Source organism: Grus americana, chromosome 6, assembly GCF_028858705.1.
Source record: "Grus americana isolate bGruAme1 chromosome 6, bGruAme1.mat, whole genome shotgun sequence".
Classification (NCBI taxonomy): Eukaryota; Metazoa; Chordata; class Aves; order Gruiformes; family Gruidae; genus Grus; species Grus americana.
In genome coordinates, this window is record NC_072857.1 from 32336553 (window position 1) to 32355326 (window position 18774).

General features: G+C 34.7%; 1 protein-coding gene across 1 annotated transcript in view; it reads left to right on the plus strand.

Moving 5' to 3' along the window:
- DNAH7 (dynein axonemal heavy chain 7) overlaps window positions 1–18774 on the plus strand; it is a 116651-nt gene that overhangs the window by 43103 nt on the left and 54774 nt on the right. The window contains exons 27-36 of the mRNA XM_054829246.1: window positions 650–862; window positions 1940–2038; window positions 4638–4886; window positions 8938–9087; window positions 10143–10325; window positions 11148–11324; window positions 11637–11768; window positions 12410–12634; window positions 14678–14875; window positions 18225–18380. Coding sequence (XP_054685221.1) covers window positions 650–862; window positions 1940–2038; window positions 4638–4886; window positions 8938–9087; window positions 10143–10325; window positions 11148–11324; window positions 11637–11768; window positions 12410–12634; window positions 14678–14875; window positions 18225–18380 — 1782 coding nt within the window. The remainder of the gene's footprint in view (window positions 1–649; window positions 863–1939; window positions 2039–4637; window positions 4887–8937; window positions 9088–10142; window positions 10326–11147; window positions 11325–11636; window positions 11769–12409; window positions 12635–14677; window positions 14876–18224; window positions 18381–18774) is intronic.

Here is an 18774-nt window from a genome sequence, read left to right on the forward strand (position 1 = left end):
AAGAAAGTTAAAAAAAAACATTTGTCCTGTGTCCATAGAAAGAAAAGGAAATCTGAGCAAATATATTGATAAATTGATAAAAATGAAGAAAAGTACAGTCTTTGTAAATATTTCCCGGAATTGTCTGGGAAGTTTGCTTACTAACACAGTATGAATACAGGATTCAAAAACACTACTTGTATAGAGGAAAGAGGACAATTTAAAAAACTTTTTGGTAGAATATGAAAAATAGTGGAAGTTTTGTATGTTTGAAAGTTTTCTGATGCTTGTTTGGTAGAACAATGGTAAAATTGAAGCATAGGCTGCAGCTAAACATTGCTAGTAGGAGTCTGATAGCATCAACTTATTTATGGTAGTTGTATTGCACTTTCCTATTCTTTCTAGAGCTTGTGGTGTTTTATGTGTTTTTGTTGTTAATCTTGAATGAAGATGACCTACAACCATGAATTATCACAATGGAAAATTATTTCTAAGCATTTTTGGAAAGCGATGAATATGTTGTAGTCATAATCGTGATAGTTAAACTTAATTAGCTGTCACTGTATTAATGAAATAATGAAAAAAATGAGTATTTTATGTAATTGTAGAAAAAATTTGTATAATGTGGTATAATTTTTTCTGATTTTTTTTTCATATATATGTTTAATAGGCTCTCTTCAGAACAGTAGCTATGATGGTTCCTGATTATGCCATGATTGCAGAGATTGTTCTGTATTCTTGTGGTTTTGTTACTGCTCGACCTCTATCTGTAAAGATTGTAGCTACATATCGTCTGTGTTCAGAGCAGTTGTCATCTCAGCACCATTATGATTATGGAATGAGAGCTGTGAAGTCAGTACTCACTGCTGCTGGCAACCTGAAGGTAAATGATTTTCTGAATTTTCTTTGTCATCCAATAACTTAGTAATGTGTCTCTTTTGTAAGAAAAGGTACACTATTCTACATAATAGCAAGTAGCTGTTTGAAATTTTATTCTGTGATACCTATGAAAATGAAAAGAGTATGTATTAGGGCATAAACTGAGGAAAGTCGAGAAGAGGTAAAGCTACCGGGCCATTCACCACGCCACTGTCACTGAATGACGTGCTTATTAAGCGTGCTGATTATCTTTCAAGAATTCTAGGTAAATGCAAATTTACTGAGTTGTTTGGCATGTTGGTCGCTGCTTTGCTCTGCTTTTCTTACCAGGTTCAGACACCTTTGCCATAGTATGTGAACACTTTCCAGTAACGTGCTGGCTAATATCTGCTACATGTGACTTTTTGATTGCTCTTTTATCTTTATGAAAAATGTAGTATTTTGTTTTGGCTTGCCTTGTCAATGAATGAATACATTTTATTAAGAAACCAAGCTCTTTTATTAATTCAGTTATTTTTATTTAGGTATAATTTATAATTCTCTTCCATTCCAATTTTTTTTCAACCTATAATCCTACTATTAAAAAAAAAACCCTACAAAAACCAAAATCAGTAACTAAACTATGTATTGTGGTAAAAGATGCACGTGGGGTTTTTTTGGGTTTTTTTCTTTTTTTTTTTTTTTTCCTGGGAGAGAGCGCTACATGCAAGCTTTTAAAATTTCCACTTTGCGGAAGGCAGAAGTTTTATGTCAAAGTAGGGAAAACTATCCTTCTTAGGAAGAAAAAGAATACATCTTAGCAAAAAATCAACAGTTTAGAAAAAATGTCCTATCAAATGTATACTAACACCTATCACTGGGCGTAAACTAAAGTGAAATTGTCCGACTATAGAAACCTACTGCAAACAACTTGATATGAATGTATAGACATACATCCAGAACATATGTTGTTATCGGTGGACCTGAACCTGCCAAAATAATTACATAGATGTACAACAGGAACTGTTCAGTAAATAGGCAAGTTTAACATCTGTTTTTTGAAAATATAAAAAAAATTAACACTATTTTTTATATTTTTTAGCTGAAATATCCATTGGAAGATGAAGAAATTTTGCTCCTTAGGTCCATTACAGATGTCAACCTGCCTAAATTCTTGTCTCATGATTTACCACTTTTTGAGGTAGAAAACATACAGATTTTTAGTAATGTAAAGAGCTCACTAAAAATACTAATTGATAAAAAATAGTATATAACAGGTTTATCAGAGAGATGGACCAAACACTTTTTTAATCTAGCCTGTAATTATTTTAAAACTTAGTCTTAAATGTTTCTTCCTAGCAAATATAGTGAGCATTCGGGTTTTGATAGTTCAGACTAATGAAAGTTCCTGCTGAGTCTACTGCTTGAAATGACAACATACTATTTTTATATATTATGTATTCAAGATTTCAGAGTACTTTATGAGTATTCTTATGAAATAGGTAAGTACTAATAGTCTCCTTTGTATAAGAGAAAATTTAGATTTTCATTTAAAACGTGCAAAATAGTACATAGACTAAATGGCCCAGACCCATTCTTGTCCTGAGTTGATCTCAGTATGAAACTGAGCTTGAGAAAATTACCTGTAACTTGGTCCCCTGATTTGCAGGATGCACTAACACAGTCAGTCTGTGTCTTAGTATGTGCCCTTTGGATTGGACTTCTAATCTGTTGCTGCAGGATAGGCATCTTTAATATACCTCTGACTGAACCAGGCGTGCCCAATGCAAATGTGAGCTGTCAACTTCATTACGAAAAGTTTGCATCATCTTTGGTAGCTATGAGCTTTCTGTGTCCTGTTGGAAAAAGAAGAAAGGATCTGGGCTGCTGTATATAGATGTTTGGAAACTGAAAACATTGTCTTTCATGTGTACCTTTTTAAACATTAGTGGAAAGATATTATGTGGGCAAAAAATATATACAGCCATGGGAATTTGTGTGCAGTTATACACTCACCACATCAAAAACTCTCATGAGTTCTTTTAGATAGTAAAAGGTATATTTTAGCAGTCGTATTAGTTGCAATTATATTTTCAGTGCATAATGCTTATTTTTGTGTAATTTTATAATGGAATAAAATGAGATAATTTATATAAAGAAAACACCCATGAGGGCATGAAAGTAATATGGAAGCTCTTTCCTTTAGGAATTTTAAGGAAAAGCCTTAGAAATCTGAAGCACAGAAAGGTAATTGTCTTGCCCAAAGTTACATGAAAACATAATGAATAAGAAAGTGAATGTATGTTTCTGGCCACTGTTACTCTAATTTAATTAAAACTCTGCCCACACACTTGTTCCTGCAAACAAGTCATAAGTATGAAGTGAGATTTCGTATTTTCATAATTTTTGAAATGGTGGAGATAAAGTTAGAGAAATTGGGAAAATTGAAGCATCTTCACTAGTTGTTTCTCTAAGTTTCAGTCTTTAAGAATAAGAATAGCAATTTTAAGGATTTAATGTACAGAAATTAAGTATATTTATGAATTAATACTATAAATTTTTCACTTTCATAGAATAACAAATGTATGTTGCTTAGGGGCCCTATTAATGAATTTGTTTATAAAATTCATCCTGCTCTGTTGTGGACAAAACACTTTTGTCCAGCAGTACAACTTATGCTGTAATACTGAATAGTTTCTTTTAATATGGTATTCTTCCATTTCCCCATATTTACATCATCCATTTTGTAAGAAGGAAATGATTAATAGTTTGGGGGGTTTTTTCTCTCGTTATCATAGGTATAAAATCTAGTAGGCATAGAAAGACCACATTCTAGCACAAGTGTGTAAATCTTTAATTCTTTAACAGAGAGAGTAGAGAAAAAGTGGAGGAGATGAATGACCAATGGAAATTTTACATCAAATGTGTTTCAGACAAGAAAAGCTGCTCACCTTGAACATAGCTTGATATTTCTACTTGTAAAATATGATTATTTTCATTGGAAAAGCCCTGTTTTTGTCATAGGCAATTGTAAAACATACAGCACAGAATGATAAACATATATAGCACAGAATGATAAATATATATTTTAATACACTTTAGTAAAACAAACACTTTAAGGTCAGGATATGGGATGCTCATTAACATGTTAACAGTGGAAACTAACAGTGCTAAAAGAAAACCAAGGCACATAGTAGAAGGAAACCAACATAGATAGTAACAAGAAAAATGTCAAAATAATGCGATTCTAAGGTCACTAATAATTGCTGTCAAAGAATTTTTCAGTAATCTTTGCTTGCTTTCCAAGTTGATACTGCAGGTCTGTGTAATTGAAATGATAGCCCAGAGATTCTTTTTCTTGTTTGTTATGTCTTCAGTTTATTCTGTATCTTTCTTGCTTTGTCGTAAGCAAAACTGCAGGATCTTTGCTTTTACATTTAGATTTCAGTTAATTATTTTTCACTTAAGGAAAAAAGGTGAATGCTTTCTCCACTTTCTAACTGTAATCTTTATAAACTAGTTCAATAAAAGCTAATATTTATCAGGAAAGAACGTGCTTAGATAGTTAATTGCTTCTCTGTGTGCCCAGGTAAACATGAAAAAGATACATGAAGTAAATATCAATAAATTGCAAAGTCAGTATTTTGGCTCATACAAGGGTGACATGTGAAATTCATAATTATTTTATTTTAATCAAAATAGATATTAGTCTGCCTAGTTTCAACAAAGGGTTAATTGCATGAGTTTCAGACCAAATTACTGTGAAAATAACTGTACTTTCCAATTAATTGTTTGGATAGGGTATTACTTCTGATTTGTTTCCTGGTGTGAAGCTACCAAAACCAGACTACAATGACCTATTAGAAGCCATCAAAACAAACTGTGATGCTATGAATTTGCAAATGACCGACGTATTTACTATGAAGATCCTGCAGATATATGAGATGATGATTGTGCGTCATGGCTTTATGATAGTTGGAGAGCCTTTTGGGGGAAAGACATGTGCGTATAGAGTTCTGGCAGGAGCACTGGGACACATATGTGAGAAGGTATCTAAACATTTTTATAAATATTTCTGGTGAAAACTATTTTGAAATAAATTTCATAAACATATTTTAGTATTTATAGTGAATACAGAATTTACTTTAAGGAACTTAAAAGTCTAAGGAAAAGCTAAAGAATTTGAGAAGCTGTACTTCCAAACTTAGATAAGACAGGATGACCCAATTTTAAATATGTACATTTCATAAGTTTCTACAGTGGTGTTTTCTCTAAATTCTTTCATTGGATTGGACAAGGAATGATTAGCTACTTGAAATTTCATGATAAACTGTTCCTTGTGTAAGCATTGTACCAGATTTCCAATTTATTCACAAGAGCTGCTGAACTCTCTTTTAACAGAGATTACTCAGTTTAAAATACACCAAACAATGGATCTGCTTCATAAATTTATGCAAAGTTTTGAAGATTTTCGGATAAGAATATAATAAACCCACGTAAACCCAGAAACTAAATAGTCTCAAATTTTGATTATTTTTGAAACCAGAGTATTTCAATTTTTCAAACAAATTTTGGATCTGAAACAAATACAAGATCTGTTCTGCTCAATAACTTCTCACCTGACATAACAGAAGTGGGTAATAATTTTTATCTGTGGAACATTTAAGTACTCCAGTAGTATAGCTATATCAAATCAAATTCACGCCATCAAAATATTTGTTTCATATGGAATCTTTGGACTCCTGCCACTTGGGCTGTGGAGGCTTTTGCAGAATAATCTAATCGTAGTTCCTGTCTTTAGTGTTCTGTGCTCTAAGGACCTCTAGATTTAGTCTAGTCAGGTCTGCTAGGATGGGATATAAACCCAGTACAAAGCACTTTTGTAGCTGTTTTTGAAATTGTTTAGGATTTGAGACTTGAGAGGTGACTGGCCCACTCGATGAACTCTGGGCACCCCCAGAGAAAATTAGTAATAACCATGAAGCATAAGTGATCTTCAGGACACTTCCTTAATGGTCATCTTGAATGCAGAACTGCCCACTGTAGGAGAAGGCATTTGACAACTGTCCCACACAGCATCCTTGTCTCTAAATTGGAGAGACATGGATTTGATGGATGGACCACTCGGTGGATAAGGAATTGGCTGGATGGTTGCACTCAAAGAGTTGCGGTCAACGGCTCAATGTCCAAGTGGAGAACAGTGACGAGTGGTGTTCCTCAGGGGTCGGTCCTGGGACCGGCACTGTTCAACATCTTTGTCGGCGACACGGACAGTGGGATCGAGTGCACCCTCAGCAAGTTTGCCGATGACACCAAGCTGTGTGGTGCGGTCGACCCACTGGAGGGAAGGGATGCCATCCAGAGGGACCTTGATGGGCAGGAGAGGTGGGCCCGTGTGAACCGCATGAAGTTCAACATGGCCAAGGGCAAGGTCCTGCACGTGGGTCGGCGCAATCCCAAGCACGACTGTAGGCTGGGTGAGGAATGGATTGAGAGCAGCCCCGAGGAGAAGGACTTGGGGGTATTGATTGATGAGAAGCTCAACATGAGCCGGCAGTGTGCGCTTGCAGCCCAGAAAGCCAACCGTGTCCTGGGCTGCATCAAAAGAGGCGTGACCAGCAGGTCGAGGGAGGTGATCCTGCCCCTCTACTCCGCTCTTGTGAGACCCCACCTGGAGTACTGCGTCCAGCTCTGGGGGCCCCAGTACAGGCGAGACATGGAGCTGTTGGAGCGAGTCCAGAGGAGGCCACGAAGCTGATGGGAGGGCTGGAGCACCTCTGCTGTGAGGACAGGCTGAGGGAGCTGGGGTTGTTCAGCCTGGAGAAAAGGTGGCTCCAGGGAGATCTAATTGCAGCTTACCAGTATCTGAAGGGGGTCTACAGGAAAGCTGGTGAGGGACTGTTTATGAGGGAGTGTAGTGACAGGACAAGGGGCAATGGGTTTAAGCTGAAGGAGGGACGATTTAGATGAGATGTTTGAAAGAAATTCTTTACTGTTAGAGTGGTGAGGTACTGGAACAGGTTGCCCAGAGAGGTTGTGGAGGCCCCATCCCTGGAAGTGTTTAAGACCAGGTTGGATGAGGCTTTGGGCAACGTGGTCTAGTGGAGGGTGTCCCTGCCCGCAGCAGGGGGGTTGGAACTAGATGATCTTTAGGGTCCCTTCCAACCCAAACCATTCTATGATTCTACCTTTAGGCAGGCACCTTGTATTTTTGTGCAGATATCAGCCAGACTAGACTGCCTAGACTTTCACATTGGTATTGCTATCAAACAGAACTCTATTCTTATGATCACTTATTAAAAGCTGTTACTTAGTTGCTTCCTATATTACAGATTAAATTGTGACACTTTGGCTTTTTAGGTACATAGGAGAAATTCTGTTCCTGCCCATCACTCCAATAAAGCAATATTTAACTTGCTGCTTTTCCTTTTAATTCAGTGAATCATTGTCCACTTGTTCCCATTTCTTTTTGTTAATGAGAAAGGTTATGTGGTAGAGTAATAAATTTTTATCTGACGATTTTCTTCCGCTTAGCTCAGCTTCTCAATTAACTCTAATGATTAGTAGCCATCATACCTATTGGAGCTTACCCCCTGCCTCCAATAGAACTGATATCCAACTAATCAACAGAAATTCATTTTGATAAAAATTGCTTTTTTTGAGGATTTTTACCATTTTGAAGGAAATCTTCTCATTGATCCGAACTGATTAGTGTTTAGTTGTGAGAACTCTAGCAGTTCTATTTGGACTATATCTGAATTTTATAATTAGGGAGCATTGTGATGAGTAAGATGAGAAGGAGAGATTTGTGATGAATGAGGTAAGCTGCTGCTAACAGAAATAATACAACAGAACATCGTAACGTACTTGCAAATCTTGAAGATTGTAAATCTCAATTTTTGTCATTGCAACAGTGTTTTAGTTTTTTAGCTGGGCAACTGGTACAGTCGCTGTACTCAGGGTTTTTTAATTTTTTTTTTTTGTCATGATTGTGTGTTTGCTGTTCACATAGCTTATAACTCTTTTCAAGATGTTATCCATATTCACTTTTCTTTAAATACTACATATCCTTCTGAATATTCACTTTGGTGAAATAAAGTAAGTTAGAATTAATTATAATTCAATACAAACTGTCAGAAAAAGAAGTTTTAATCATACTTTTTTATAAACATATTTGTTTCTCCTTTGAATTAATAAAATATATATAATAAAAATTCCTGCATTTTGTATTTGATGAAGGGAAACAAAGAAAGATTATGTGTATCTGTGGGAGGAAGGCAGTCAGAACAGGCATGAAATGATGCTGAACTCCTGATTTCTCAGTTCACATTCATAAACGATAGGGCTGCTTTTGGAAAGAAAGAGGTTTTTTCTTAAATCAAGGATAGATGTTTCTTATATTTTATGGCTATAGTAAGTAGGTGATGAAATGAATGTTTGCAGTTTGTCGCTTTTCCTTGTAATTCATTCCTGTAGGACAGTGTTTTTCAGTCACCTGATCTCTGATATGTGCAGTATTAAATGTCATAGTTGGTCACAAGGAGAGAAGGAAAGAATCGGTTGAAGTTTAATCAAAAAGTACAATTTGATATTTTTACATGTTTTAAGTAAAAAACCAACCAAACAAAAATACCCCAACAAGAATCCAAACCAACTTTGTAATACCATTTTGACATCAATCTCAGAAATTTACCAAGGCAGTCATATTTATTCCTTAAACATGGGAAAAATTGCTTGGTCTCTTGTAATCCCTGTAATTTTAAGAATAGAACTTGGGTCTCTTGATTGACTGCCTACTGTCCAGTTCGCTAAAGTTAAAAAAACCACCACCACCAAAACCCAAAACTGTTCCATTTTCATTTATCAAGCTACTGTTCAGTATTAAAATTAGACTTCCAGCTACATATGATAAAGTTGGGATAATTGTCTTTAGACACTTGTAAACCATCATGCAGATGTAATATGTGTAATTCCTGCTGTAAACTGGTGAAATTTTTATGAAGATTTATTAATATATAACTGTAAAATTCAAAATAAAGCAAATGGCATAATAAATTGCACGTTCGGTGTTAACAGATTTTATTACTTTTCTGTCTTCAGGGGCTGATGGAAGAAAACAAAGTTCAGATCACTGTTTTAAATCCCAAATCCATAACAATGGGTCAGCTATATGGAGAATTTGATCCAGTGTCACATGAATGGTCAGATGGCGTCCTAGCAGTGAGCTTCAGAGCATTTGCTTCTTCCCAGGTAAGTGCTTAACAAGCTGAGAGCATTTTGGGAAATTAATTTTCAATGTCTACATTTTAGATTTTAGTTTCATGTTGTTTGCACAATCATTGTAGGATTCATATGCTTAATCATTTGAATGCAGAGTCTGCAGTTTGGCTTAATTGTAGTATGCTCCATGCAAAATACTTTTTGGATATTAGTGAAACAAAATTTGTGTTTCAGAATTCCTTATGTGAAGATAAAGGTGTTTGTTTGCATACGTTATAAATAAATTAATATTTAATCTTTCAACCATATTGTCACTCCTTATTTTGTCTGATTAGGGCCCAAGTCTGTGCTGTTTATGTGTATTGGCATTTTGATGTTTATTTTGGAAGAAACTCCTTTCTGAGTGTGGCTAATGGCTGATGTTCCATTGAAGTCCATTGAACTGTTTTCACTGAGTATAATAAAAGATGTATCTACTGGACAGATACTTTAATTTTTGCTAGTGATTGCAGTATCAGATTCTTTGCCTCTATAAACTTAAATAAACTAATAGTATATTGAAGTTGATCAGTGTGAAGTTCACCAACTCTAATAACACTTGCAGAACTGCACAACTGCCTTGTATTTTCCTGTAAGAAATATGATGAATACCTATGACTATTTGCTTATATTGTAAAAACCCAGACATATTACATTTAAATATTACCATATTCCTTAAATTAGTCCTATCGCCTTCCATGGTAAGTGTGCTGTAGGTATTACTGATGAATAGTAACTTGTATTAACCGTCTCACTGTGTCATAAGTCAAAGTATTTGAATATGTTGCAGTTTGACAGAAGCAATATACTGCATTGCAAGTATAACTAAAAGAAACAAGTGATACTAACCTTCTATAGTTAACTGTGGTATGTGCTTTAAAATTATAAAACTAAATTGTGATTATAGATTGTGATTTCAGAAACTGCTTGTAATTCAAGTCTGTACTCTGAGTAGTTTTGTGGAAAATAGATCTAAAATATTTATTTTACAGTAAACATAAAAAAAAATTGCAAATATTTGAATAAAAATATTTTCTGCAAACCAGACTCCAGATAGGAAATGGCTGGTTTTTGATGGACCAGTGGATGCAGTATGGATTGAGAATATGAATACTGTACTTGATGATAATAAAAAATTGTGCCTCATGAGTGGAGAGATCATCAAAATGTCACAGCAAATGAGCCTTATTTTTGAACCAATGGATTTAGAAGTTGCTTCTCCTGCTACTGTAAGTAGCTGTCTTTGAAAGACTGATTACAAATGTCTTTGATTATTGTGATATATATTCTAATTTTTTAAAAATATACATAACTGAGAATAGTAATTATAAATTTGTATTTCTTTGATATATGTTTTAAAAAAAGAAAATTGTACCTTGGTTTTCTTGTTTAATTTTTTCATAATCTTACAATATGATGTGAAAAATTACGTGTTTACATATGTAATGTAAATTATATATACAGAAGACCCTGTAACCGTTCAGGGTCGGGCCTTGCAAGTGCCTGACAAGAAACATAAAACAATTCATGTGCAAATCTTTAATCTCCCAGACAAATTCTGATAAAACTAACAATCACATTTCTGGCACTTTATCTATCATACTTATTTTTTCTGACGGTGCTTTGTGGAATGCAAAAATTTTCTCTTGAATATGAATACAGGTTCAGATAATATAAACAGAACAAATATCTGCGTTGTCATACTGGGAAGGAATTTTTACTTAAAAATTATATAACAATTAAAAACAAGTGTTAGGCACTCTAGTAATCAGTTTATTACCTTTTGTGACCTTAATATTGGCAACTAATTCTATTTAAGAGGTAAATCTGTCTTTGACATTAGGTCTCCTGTTGGCTGAAGAAATAGAGCTGCGTTTGAAACGTGTCTGTATCAGGGCTCACAGAACCCCACTGTAATCATTATACCAGCTTTTAATAATCCCAGAAACTATATGTTATAACACTGCATGCTATTTTAAGTCCTTTTAGATAGGAAAAAAACACCTTTGGAGATTGCATAAAACAACATGCACCTGTTTGTTTATTTTTAGGTTTCAAGGTGTGGTATGGTCTATATGGAGCCCCATATGTTAGGCTGGAGACCATTAATGATGTCTTGGCTAAATACAATGCATTCGGGAATCAGCTCTGTGCATAAAGAATTTACAATAGGCCTGTTTGACAGAATGGTACCGCTTTGTCTTGAGTTTATTAGGAAATACACAAAGGTAGGATAAAGAACTTTTCTGAGAAACTCAGAGTGCATGAATTATTTTCACTTCCATGTGTCAAAGGAACAAATAATTTTATTTGGACCATGTTAATTTATATTTATTAATTTTTAAAAACAACCATTAAGGTGAAGGCTGTGAGCAAGGTTTCTGTGTGTATTGTTTTACTTGCTTCTGAATGTATTTTAGACACACCTATCTTACAATTTTTTTAATCTTCACAATGAGGAAAAACCCCCACCATGTAGGAGTCTCTTTTCAGTGAGTAAAACATACTTGCAACTGAGAGCATTTCTTATTTCTTTTCAGGAACTGTCTCCTACTTCAGATACAAACTTAATTCGGTCACTAATGAATCTGATGGACTGCATGATGGATGAATTTGCTGATGAAGCCAAAGTTAAAGCTATGAATGACTGTGACATTTTCTCCTGGCTTGAGGTAGGCAGTTTATTTAATATACAGAATAGGAAATTCCAAACTAGGTTTTAGTGAAATGGACTTCATAAGGATTAAAACCTATATTTTGTCATTAGAATTCATATTTTGTAATATCAATTTAGGAAAATACTATTACCTTCTTTACAATTGATACATAGTTCAGTCTGATGTATTTGATGTCTTGATATAAATTTAATGAATTTCATACAAACCAGCCAAAATTTTATATGATTCTCCAGTTTCTGGTATCTCAGTTTATTACTACTTAGATCTCTAGGGATTACAATTCAAGGAAAGCCCTGTTAGCAGGCATAGCCATTGCTGTGTGAGATAGGCCTTCGAATAACAGAAAGATAATCTAAATTGTTCTGGAACAAAAATCAGTCTATGCTTGAACTTTCTCAAAATAATGGCTCTGCGCTAAGCAGGTCAGGCATTTTGCTGCACAGCAAAGGTGATCAGATGCTGATCATAAATGGTGTTCTATTTTACCAGCAGTATGGTTCCATGCTATGGAAGTTGGTCCAGTGTAATTATACTGTGATTTGTGGCAAAGATTTTTTTTTTTTACTTTGATGAATAAGAACTTCGTAATATGCAGGTACTGGTGTTACTTTTTTTTTTTTCCCCCCCAACTCTAGGGTATTTTTTTATTTTCACTGATATGGTCTGTAGGAGCTAGCTGTAAGGAAGATGATCGACTGAAATTTGACCAAGTTGTGCGAGAAATGCTTAATGGACCGATTAGTAAGGAGATAAGAGAACGATACAAATTGTTGAGCAGTATTGATCAACAGCCTTCAAAAGCTTTTACTGTCCCATTTCCAACAGAAGGAACAATTTACGATTATCGTTTTGTCAAAAAGGTGAGGATTGCAAAATAAGATGTGGGCTTCTATTTTTGAATGCTACAAGGTGTGCATTGTAAATTTGTTTCTGCTGCCTGCTTCTTTTATCACTGAATAGGCCAGACAGCCATCCTTGCGAACTAACGACGGTTTTGTGTACTGGCTGGGACTTGCAGTACCAAAGCCTGTCTTTTGGCAACCAGAGTAACTGCCTGTTGTGGCAGAACAAGTTTGCAAAGAATCTTAACCAGTTGTGTTTTTCTGGGTTTTTTATTTTTTGATTTATTTTTGATTTCTTGCAAGATTATACTATTTTGAGTTTCAGCCTTTTTTTTAAATTGACGAAGCAATTGATATACTTTAGGCCATAACCCTTTCATTTCTGTAGTAGGCTGCTTCTCTGCCTCTTCTTGTCTGCCCGTTTTTCCTGGGATTAAGATGTGAATCCATGGTGCATCTCTCCCAGTAGAGAAGAAAACTTCACACACTGGATCTAGTATGTTGCAGAGACTCCGAGATAAAATAAATGTACCTTTTGTTTTTGAGTTTGTCATTCCCGTGAAGTTCTGTTGCAGTACAATGAGAATTACTCTTGTCTAGATTTCAGCTTATGTGTTATTCCTGTGTCTTGCCGAGGAAAGTGGCTAAGATTTCCACCAGCAGTAAAAGATTTATGTCTTCTGATCATAATCCATAAAAATATGTTCTTCCAGTAAAGGGATTTTTGTATTCAGAAGTGGGAATATGCCCCCTCTAAGAAAGACTTAAGGAGAGAGCAATCTCTTTTATCTCAAGATAGAATTTTTTTGGTATAAGATGGAACATTCAGTTGTTTCAGGGCTATTTACAATTTTTTAAAATATCCTTATATTAATTTACTGCTGGAGAGTTTTGACATCTTTAGTTTTGACATCTAGACTCCTTTAATAGGCTGATCTAAAGGGGAAAGCTTTGCTATGAAGCTTCAGCACTAAAATTAATCTGCCCTCAAATTCCACAGTTTGGAGGTATTTATTATGAATGAGAGTCTGTGAAAAGGCTGACTATGCTTTTTTTAGTTTCAGTGATTAAATTTATACAGTAATTTCCTATTTTATTCCATATTAAATACATATTTAAGCTCAACGTGAGCCAGCAATGTGCACTTGTGGCCCAGAAAGCCAACCATATCCTCGGCTGCACCAAAAGAAGTGTGACCAGCAGGTCGAGGGAGGTGATTCTTCCCCTCTACTCCGCTCTTGAGACCTCACCTGGAGTACTGCATTCAGCTCTGGGACCCCCAACATAGGAAGGACATGGAGCTGTTCGAGTGAGATCAGAGGAGGGCTGTGAAGATGATCAGAGGGCTGGAGCACCTCTCTTGCAAAGATAGGCTGAAAGAGCTGTGGTTGTTCAGCCTGAAGAAGAGAAGGCTCTGAGGAGACCTTATTGCAACTTTCCAGTACATAAAGGGACCTACAGGAAAGCTGGAGAGGGACTGTTTACAAGGACATGTTGTGATAGGACAAAGGGTCATGGTTTTAAACTGAAAGAGGGTATGTTTAGATTAGATATAAGGAAGAAATTCTTCCCTGTGAGGGTGGTGAGGCACTAGAACAAGTTGCCCAGAGTTGTTGATGTCCCCTCCCTGGAAGTGTCAAGACCAGGTTGGATGGGGCTTTGGGCACCCTGGTGTAGCGAAGGGTGTCCCTGGCCATGGCAGGAAGGTTGGAACTAGATGGGCTTTAAGGTCCCTTTGCACCCAAACCATTCTATGATTCTCTGATAAGCATGTTTCCATTATATATGTGTGTGTGTACAGATATAAAAGGTAAGATAAAGTCCTTGTCTTTCAGTAGTTGCGTGCTTCAGGCACAGGTGTTATGTTTCTTTTTAAGTACTCTCAATTGAAAGCACTGTATTCTGAAACAAACCTGTGAAATTATTTTTTAATCCTTTTAAAAATTGGTTGATAACTCCAACTGTTAACTCCTAGAACTTTGATTTTTCTGTTTGCATTAGTTTTATGCTGTTTTTTTCCTGTTTATTATAAACATATTACTTTCATATAAATTAAAATAGGGAGCCGGAATTTGGGAACCCTGGGTGGAAACACTCAAATCAGCTCCTCCTATATGTCAGGATATGATGTTTAATGAAATAATTGTACCAACTCTGGATACTGTTCGATACATGGCATTGATGGAATTGTTGACAGTGCATCAAAAACCTTCTATATTTGTGGGGCCAACAGGAACTGGAAAAAGTACCTATATTACTGTAAGTACTTTTAATACTGACATTAGACGTAGTTATAAAACATGTAAGATGAGGAATAATTTTATAACATTTTTTTAAAAGGAAAATGAGACACAAATTCTTGGATATTATGAAATGTAATTATAAGCAACTAAAAATGCAGTTGTGTAGCAAAAGATGGTGGTTTTGGGTTTGTGTTTTTTCTCTGCACTTCCAGACTAAATTCTTAAGAAGCACCCAGATATCCATATATAGCCTATGATCTAGTCTTGGGATTTCTAAGCTTGATATAATTTTTCCGTAGAAAGGAAAAAAAGGATAGTTTTTTTCAGTATATAAACAGTTAATTGTTTCAGTGTGAATCTTTCATTTTCTAGGAAGTAGCAATGTCAACAATTGTTTAATATTTAAAGAAGTTATGTTATACATTAGTATCTCATATCAGGCATTTTATCTAGATTAATATTATATTGCAGATTTCTATATGACACACATACATACATTAAAAAGACTATTGTTAGTAAAATAGAAAGTTCAAAAGCTAATAAATTCTACCTTATACAATAATTTGACATTTCTTGAGCATTCGTTATGATAAACTGGTGAATTGCATGATTGTACAGTTGTTTTCCTCCTGTAGGATTCCAGTCTTACCACTAAGGGTATTAGTCTGTTTACATATTTTTTTGAAAAGGAAAAAAGACCATTTTATGTAGAACCTCCCCTCCACTTGCAGAGCTTCAAAAACTTGCAGTAAATTCAGGAAATCAGCAGATTTGGGGATGGATTCTGTCCCCGTCAGTGACAGAAGTCCTCTGTAACAGTAGACAAGTCGCCTTAATCAAACTTTTCATGGGCAATTATTGTGTTCCTCATTTTGTGGAGGGCTGATCTGAATCCATAGGTTCTGGTTTGCAGAAGTGCTGTTCTTCAGATAATAACAACTTGATTTTTTAAGTTAGATCTCTAACTGGATAATGTTTTGCTCATTACCTTTCTATATCTTTGTACTGGTGTGTACCATAGAAAAGCTTGTAAAAAAATTACTAATTTTGTCTTTGAATATGATTAGAATTCTGTTTAATAAATGAACACTGAGCACTGAAGAGAAAACAAATCATTGACAGCTGTTTTTTAAGTTACCAGTGTGCATTTTTATATTGAAAGAGGCAAGATATACTTGGTTCAAAGTCTGCCTAATGATAATCAAAACACATGATAGTAAGTAATAAAAACATTTAATGCAACTAATGACTTAGTACAGCCAACAATATATTTTTCAGAGCTTGTGCAATTCTAATCAAAGGGAATAACAATCTTGTAAAAAGCATTGTAACTTCAATTATTAGAATAAGAAATCAAGATAAATGTAGGGGGGGGGGTTAAATTTTTTTTCCATGTCTACAAATACTTTTCTGTCTAAAGGGATAAATCAGACTGTATAATTGAAAGCAGATTTTATTATCTTTTTTAAATAATGGAGTCCTTATTTTGGGATCAAGTATTTCCTTTTTTTCATCTTCAGTCACCAAGTGATGCTTTGTTCATTTTAATGTTGTCATGCCATTATTAAAATAACAATAAGGATCTATTCTAATGGTGTAGATTAGAAATTTTAGATAAATTTTAATTCTTCCTATAGATCTGAGCGATACTATGGGTTAAATCCTGATACCATCAATTTTTCTGGGACACTATTAAAGCCTGACAAGCAATGGAACTGTAACAATAGAATGTTCATAATGTTGAGGTTCACTTACAGAAATTTCCAAATTCAGCATTTTTAACTGGATTCTATCTAGATCTGTGGGAAAGTATACTTTTGAGGCAAAAAGGGGATATGTGAGTAGAGATACGGCAAAGCCATTATTGCATTTTTAGCTAATGAGGTTCTCTAAGTAAATCATAAGAGAGAAGGAAGAAGCCATTCCTCTGAGCAGCACAAAATTGATTTTATTTGTTCTTTTTTCCTCCGGTATGTCTTTTTGTAGAGGATTTTGCTTCTGTTGATTGCTCCAGTGTAATCAGCATGAAGCCGGTGTACACTCAATTGTTTTGCAGAGGGAGCAAAACTTGAAAGTTATGTAAGCAGATAAAATAAATTTGTCTTATGGTCTTGAATCTATTACCTTTCCTTCCTTTTGTGTGATAAAATTAACTGTGAAGTTACTGACTATGGCCTATTTAACTTAGTTTTGGTTTTAAGTTACTTTTCGGAAATAATTTTGAAGAAAATAAATATTAAGACTGGAAGGAAATCTGCTCGTAGAAGACTGTTCCTGCAATATTGATGTCAGAAATATAATAAAGCATAAGTAAAACATTTGTTTATAATGAAGAATATGACTAGTTTCTACTGCCCAGTTAATTTCTGGGCTGATAGTTAAGAAAGTGATATTTCTTATCACTTTTATCAGTTCAGAACTGATAAAAAGAATAAAAGAAATATGGTCATTGAGTCACATTGCTTTATAGTTTCCGTAAGTCGTCATTTTTATATTTTTGTGCAGCACATCAGATTTTTCCTTCAAGAATAGAGATTCTAGAAAATTCTAGAGATTATAGAACATTCTTTCTGCTGAAAAGACTATATGGTCTTGGAAGGTCCCAACAGCTGTTGAGAGAGAGATTAGACTAGTCATTAGAGACATTACTTTATATGCAATAATACTCTGTAGCAACTGCTGGAAGGATGGAAGGGTATCTTCCCCTTGTGGTTTTACTCACATATGGGTAAGAAATGAGTCCCACTCAGTCTTACTTGAAATGCTGACTTTGATCCAGATTTCCCCCAGTGGTTAAATTGCAGCTAACGTAAGGAATTTTGGAAGGTGGTTATCATTATAAAATACTACCAATCTTGATGGTAAAGCTTATCTTTAGATGTTCTTGCTCTGCCCTTCAAAGGAAATATTCCTGGAAACTCTTCAAAACTAGGCATAAATATTTGGACCTGTGGATACTTCTGCAAATTTGGGTGTGGATTAGTACAGGCAATATATATCAACTCTAATTAGTACTATGAAGTATTATGTGTGCAAAATATTAACATACTGAATTTATATAATACCCTAGGTAGATTTTTTTTTTTTTGAGAAAATGTGAAAATGTCTATATTGGGAGTTAGAAATTTTTCTCTGACAAATTAAGTTTATTATGTTTTGAATTATTCAAGAATATTGGTTTATCTGATGAAATATTACTCATATACTGAAATATGAGTCCTCTTCGAGTTAAAATACTACTTTATCATTTTAAATAAAAATGGTACAAAATTGTCTTATCTTTTATATTGCTATTTGCTAAAGTGTTACAAAATTTGTTTATCTGTGTATATAGTTTTACTTTTTCCTCTTCACAATCCTTCCAGAATTTTCTTTTAAATAATTTGAATAAAGAAGTCTACAAGCCACTGCTCATTAACTTTTCAGCACAAACTACAGCAGCTCAGACTCAGAATATTATAATGTCCAAGCTGGACAAACGGAGAAGAGGAATTTTTGGACCTCCTCTTGGGAAAAGAATGGTAACTGATATATTTCTGTATGTAAATTAGTGCGTAAATGCATTATTTTCTCAGCTGATCACAGGTGATATCAAGAAAGGATGCTCAATTTGAAATAAACTGTCAGAGTTCTAATTCTTCTAATTTAGATCTTCATTTCTCTTCTTTCTCCCTTCTAGTAATATGCATACTGTTTTAATCAACAGAAAATGTGATATATGATGTGAATAACTGTGAACAGCATTGTCATACTTCCCCTTCCATATTTTGTGGTATTATCCTTGAGATAAGAGGTCTTTATGAGTATGAAATCAGTGTTGTGGAATCAGCTTTGAGCATGAGGTTGGACTAGATGAACTCCAAGGTTCCTTCCAACTTGGATAGTTCAATGATTTTGGGAGCGTTAAAGGAGATT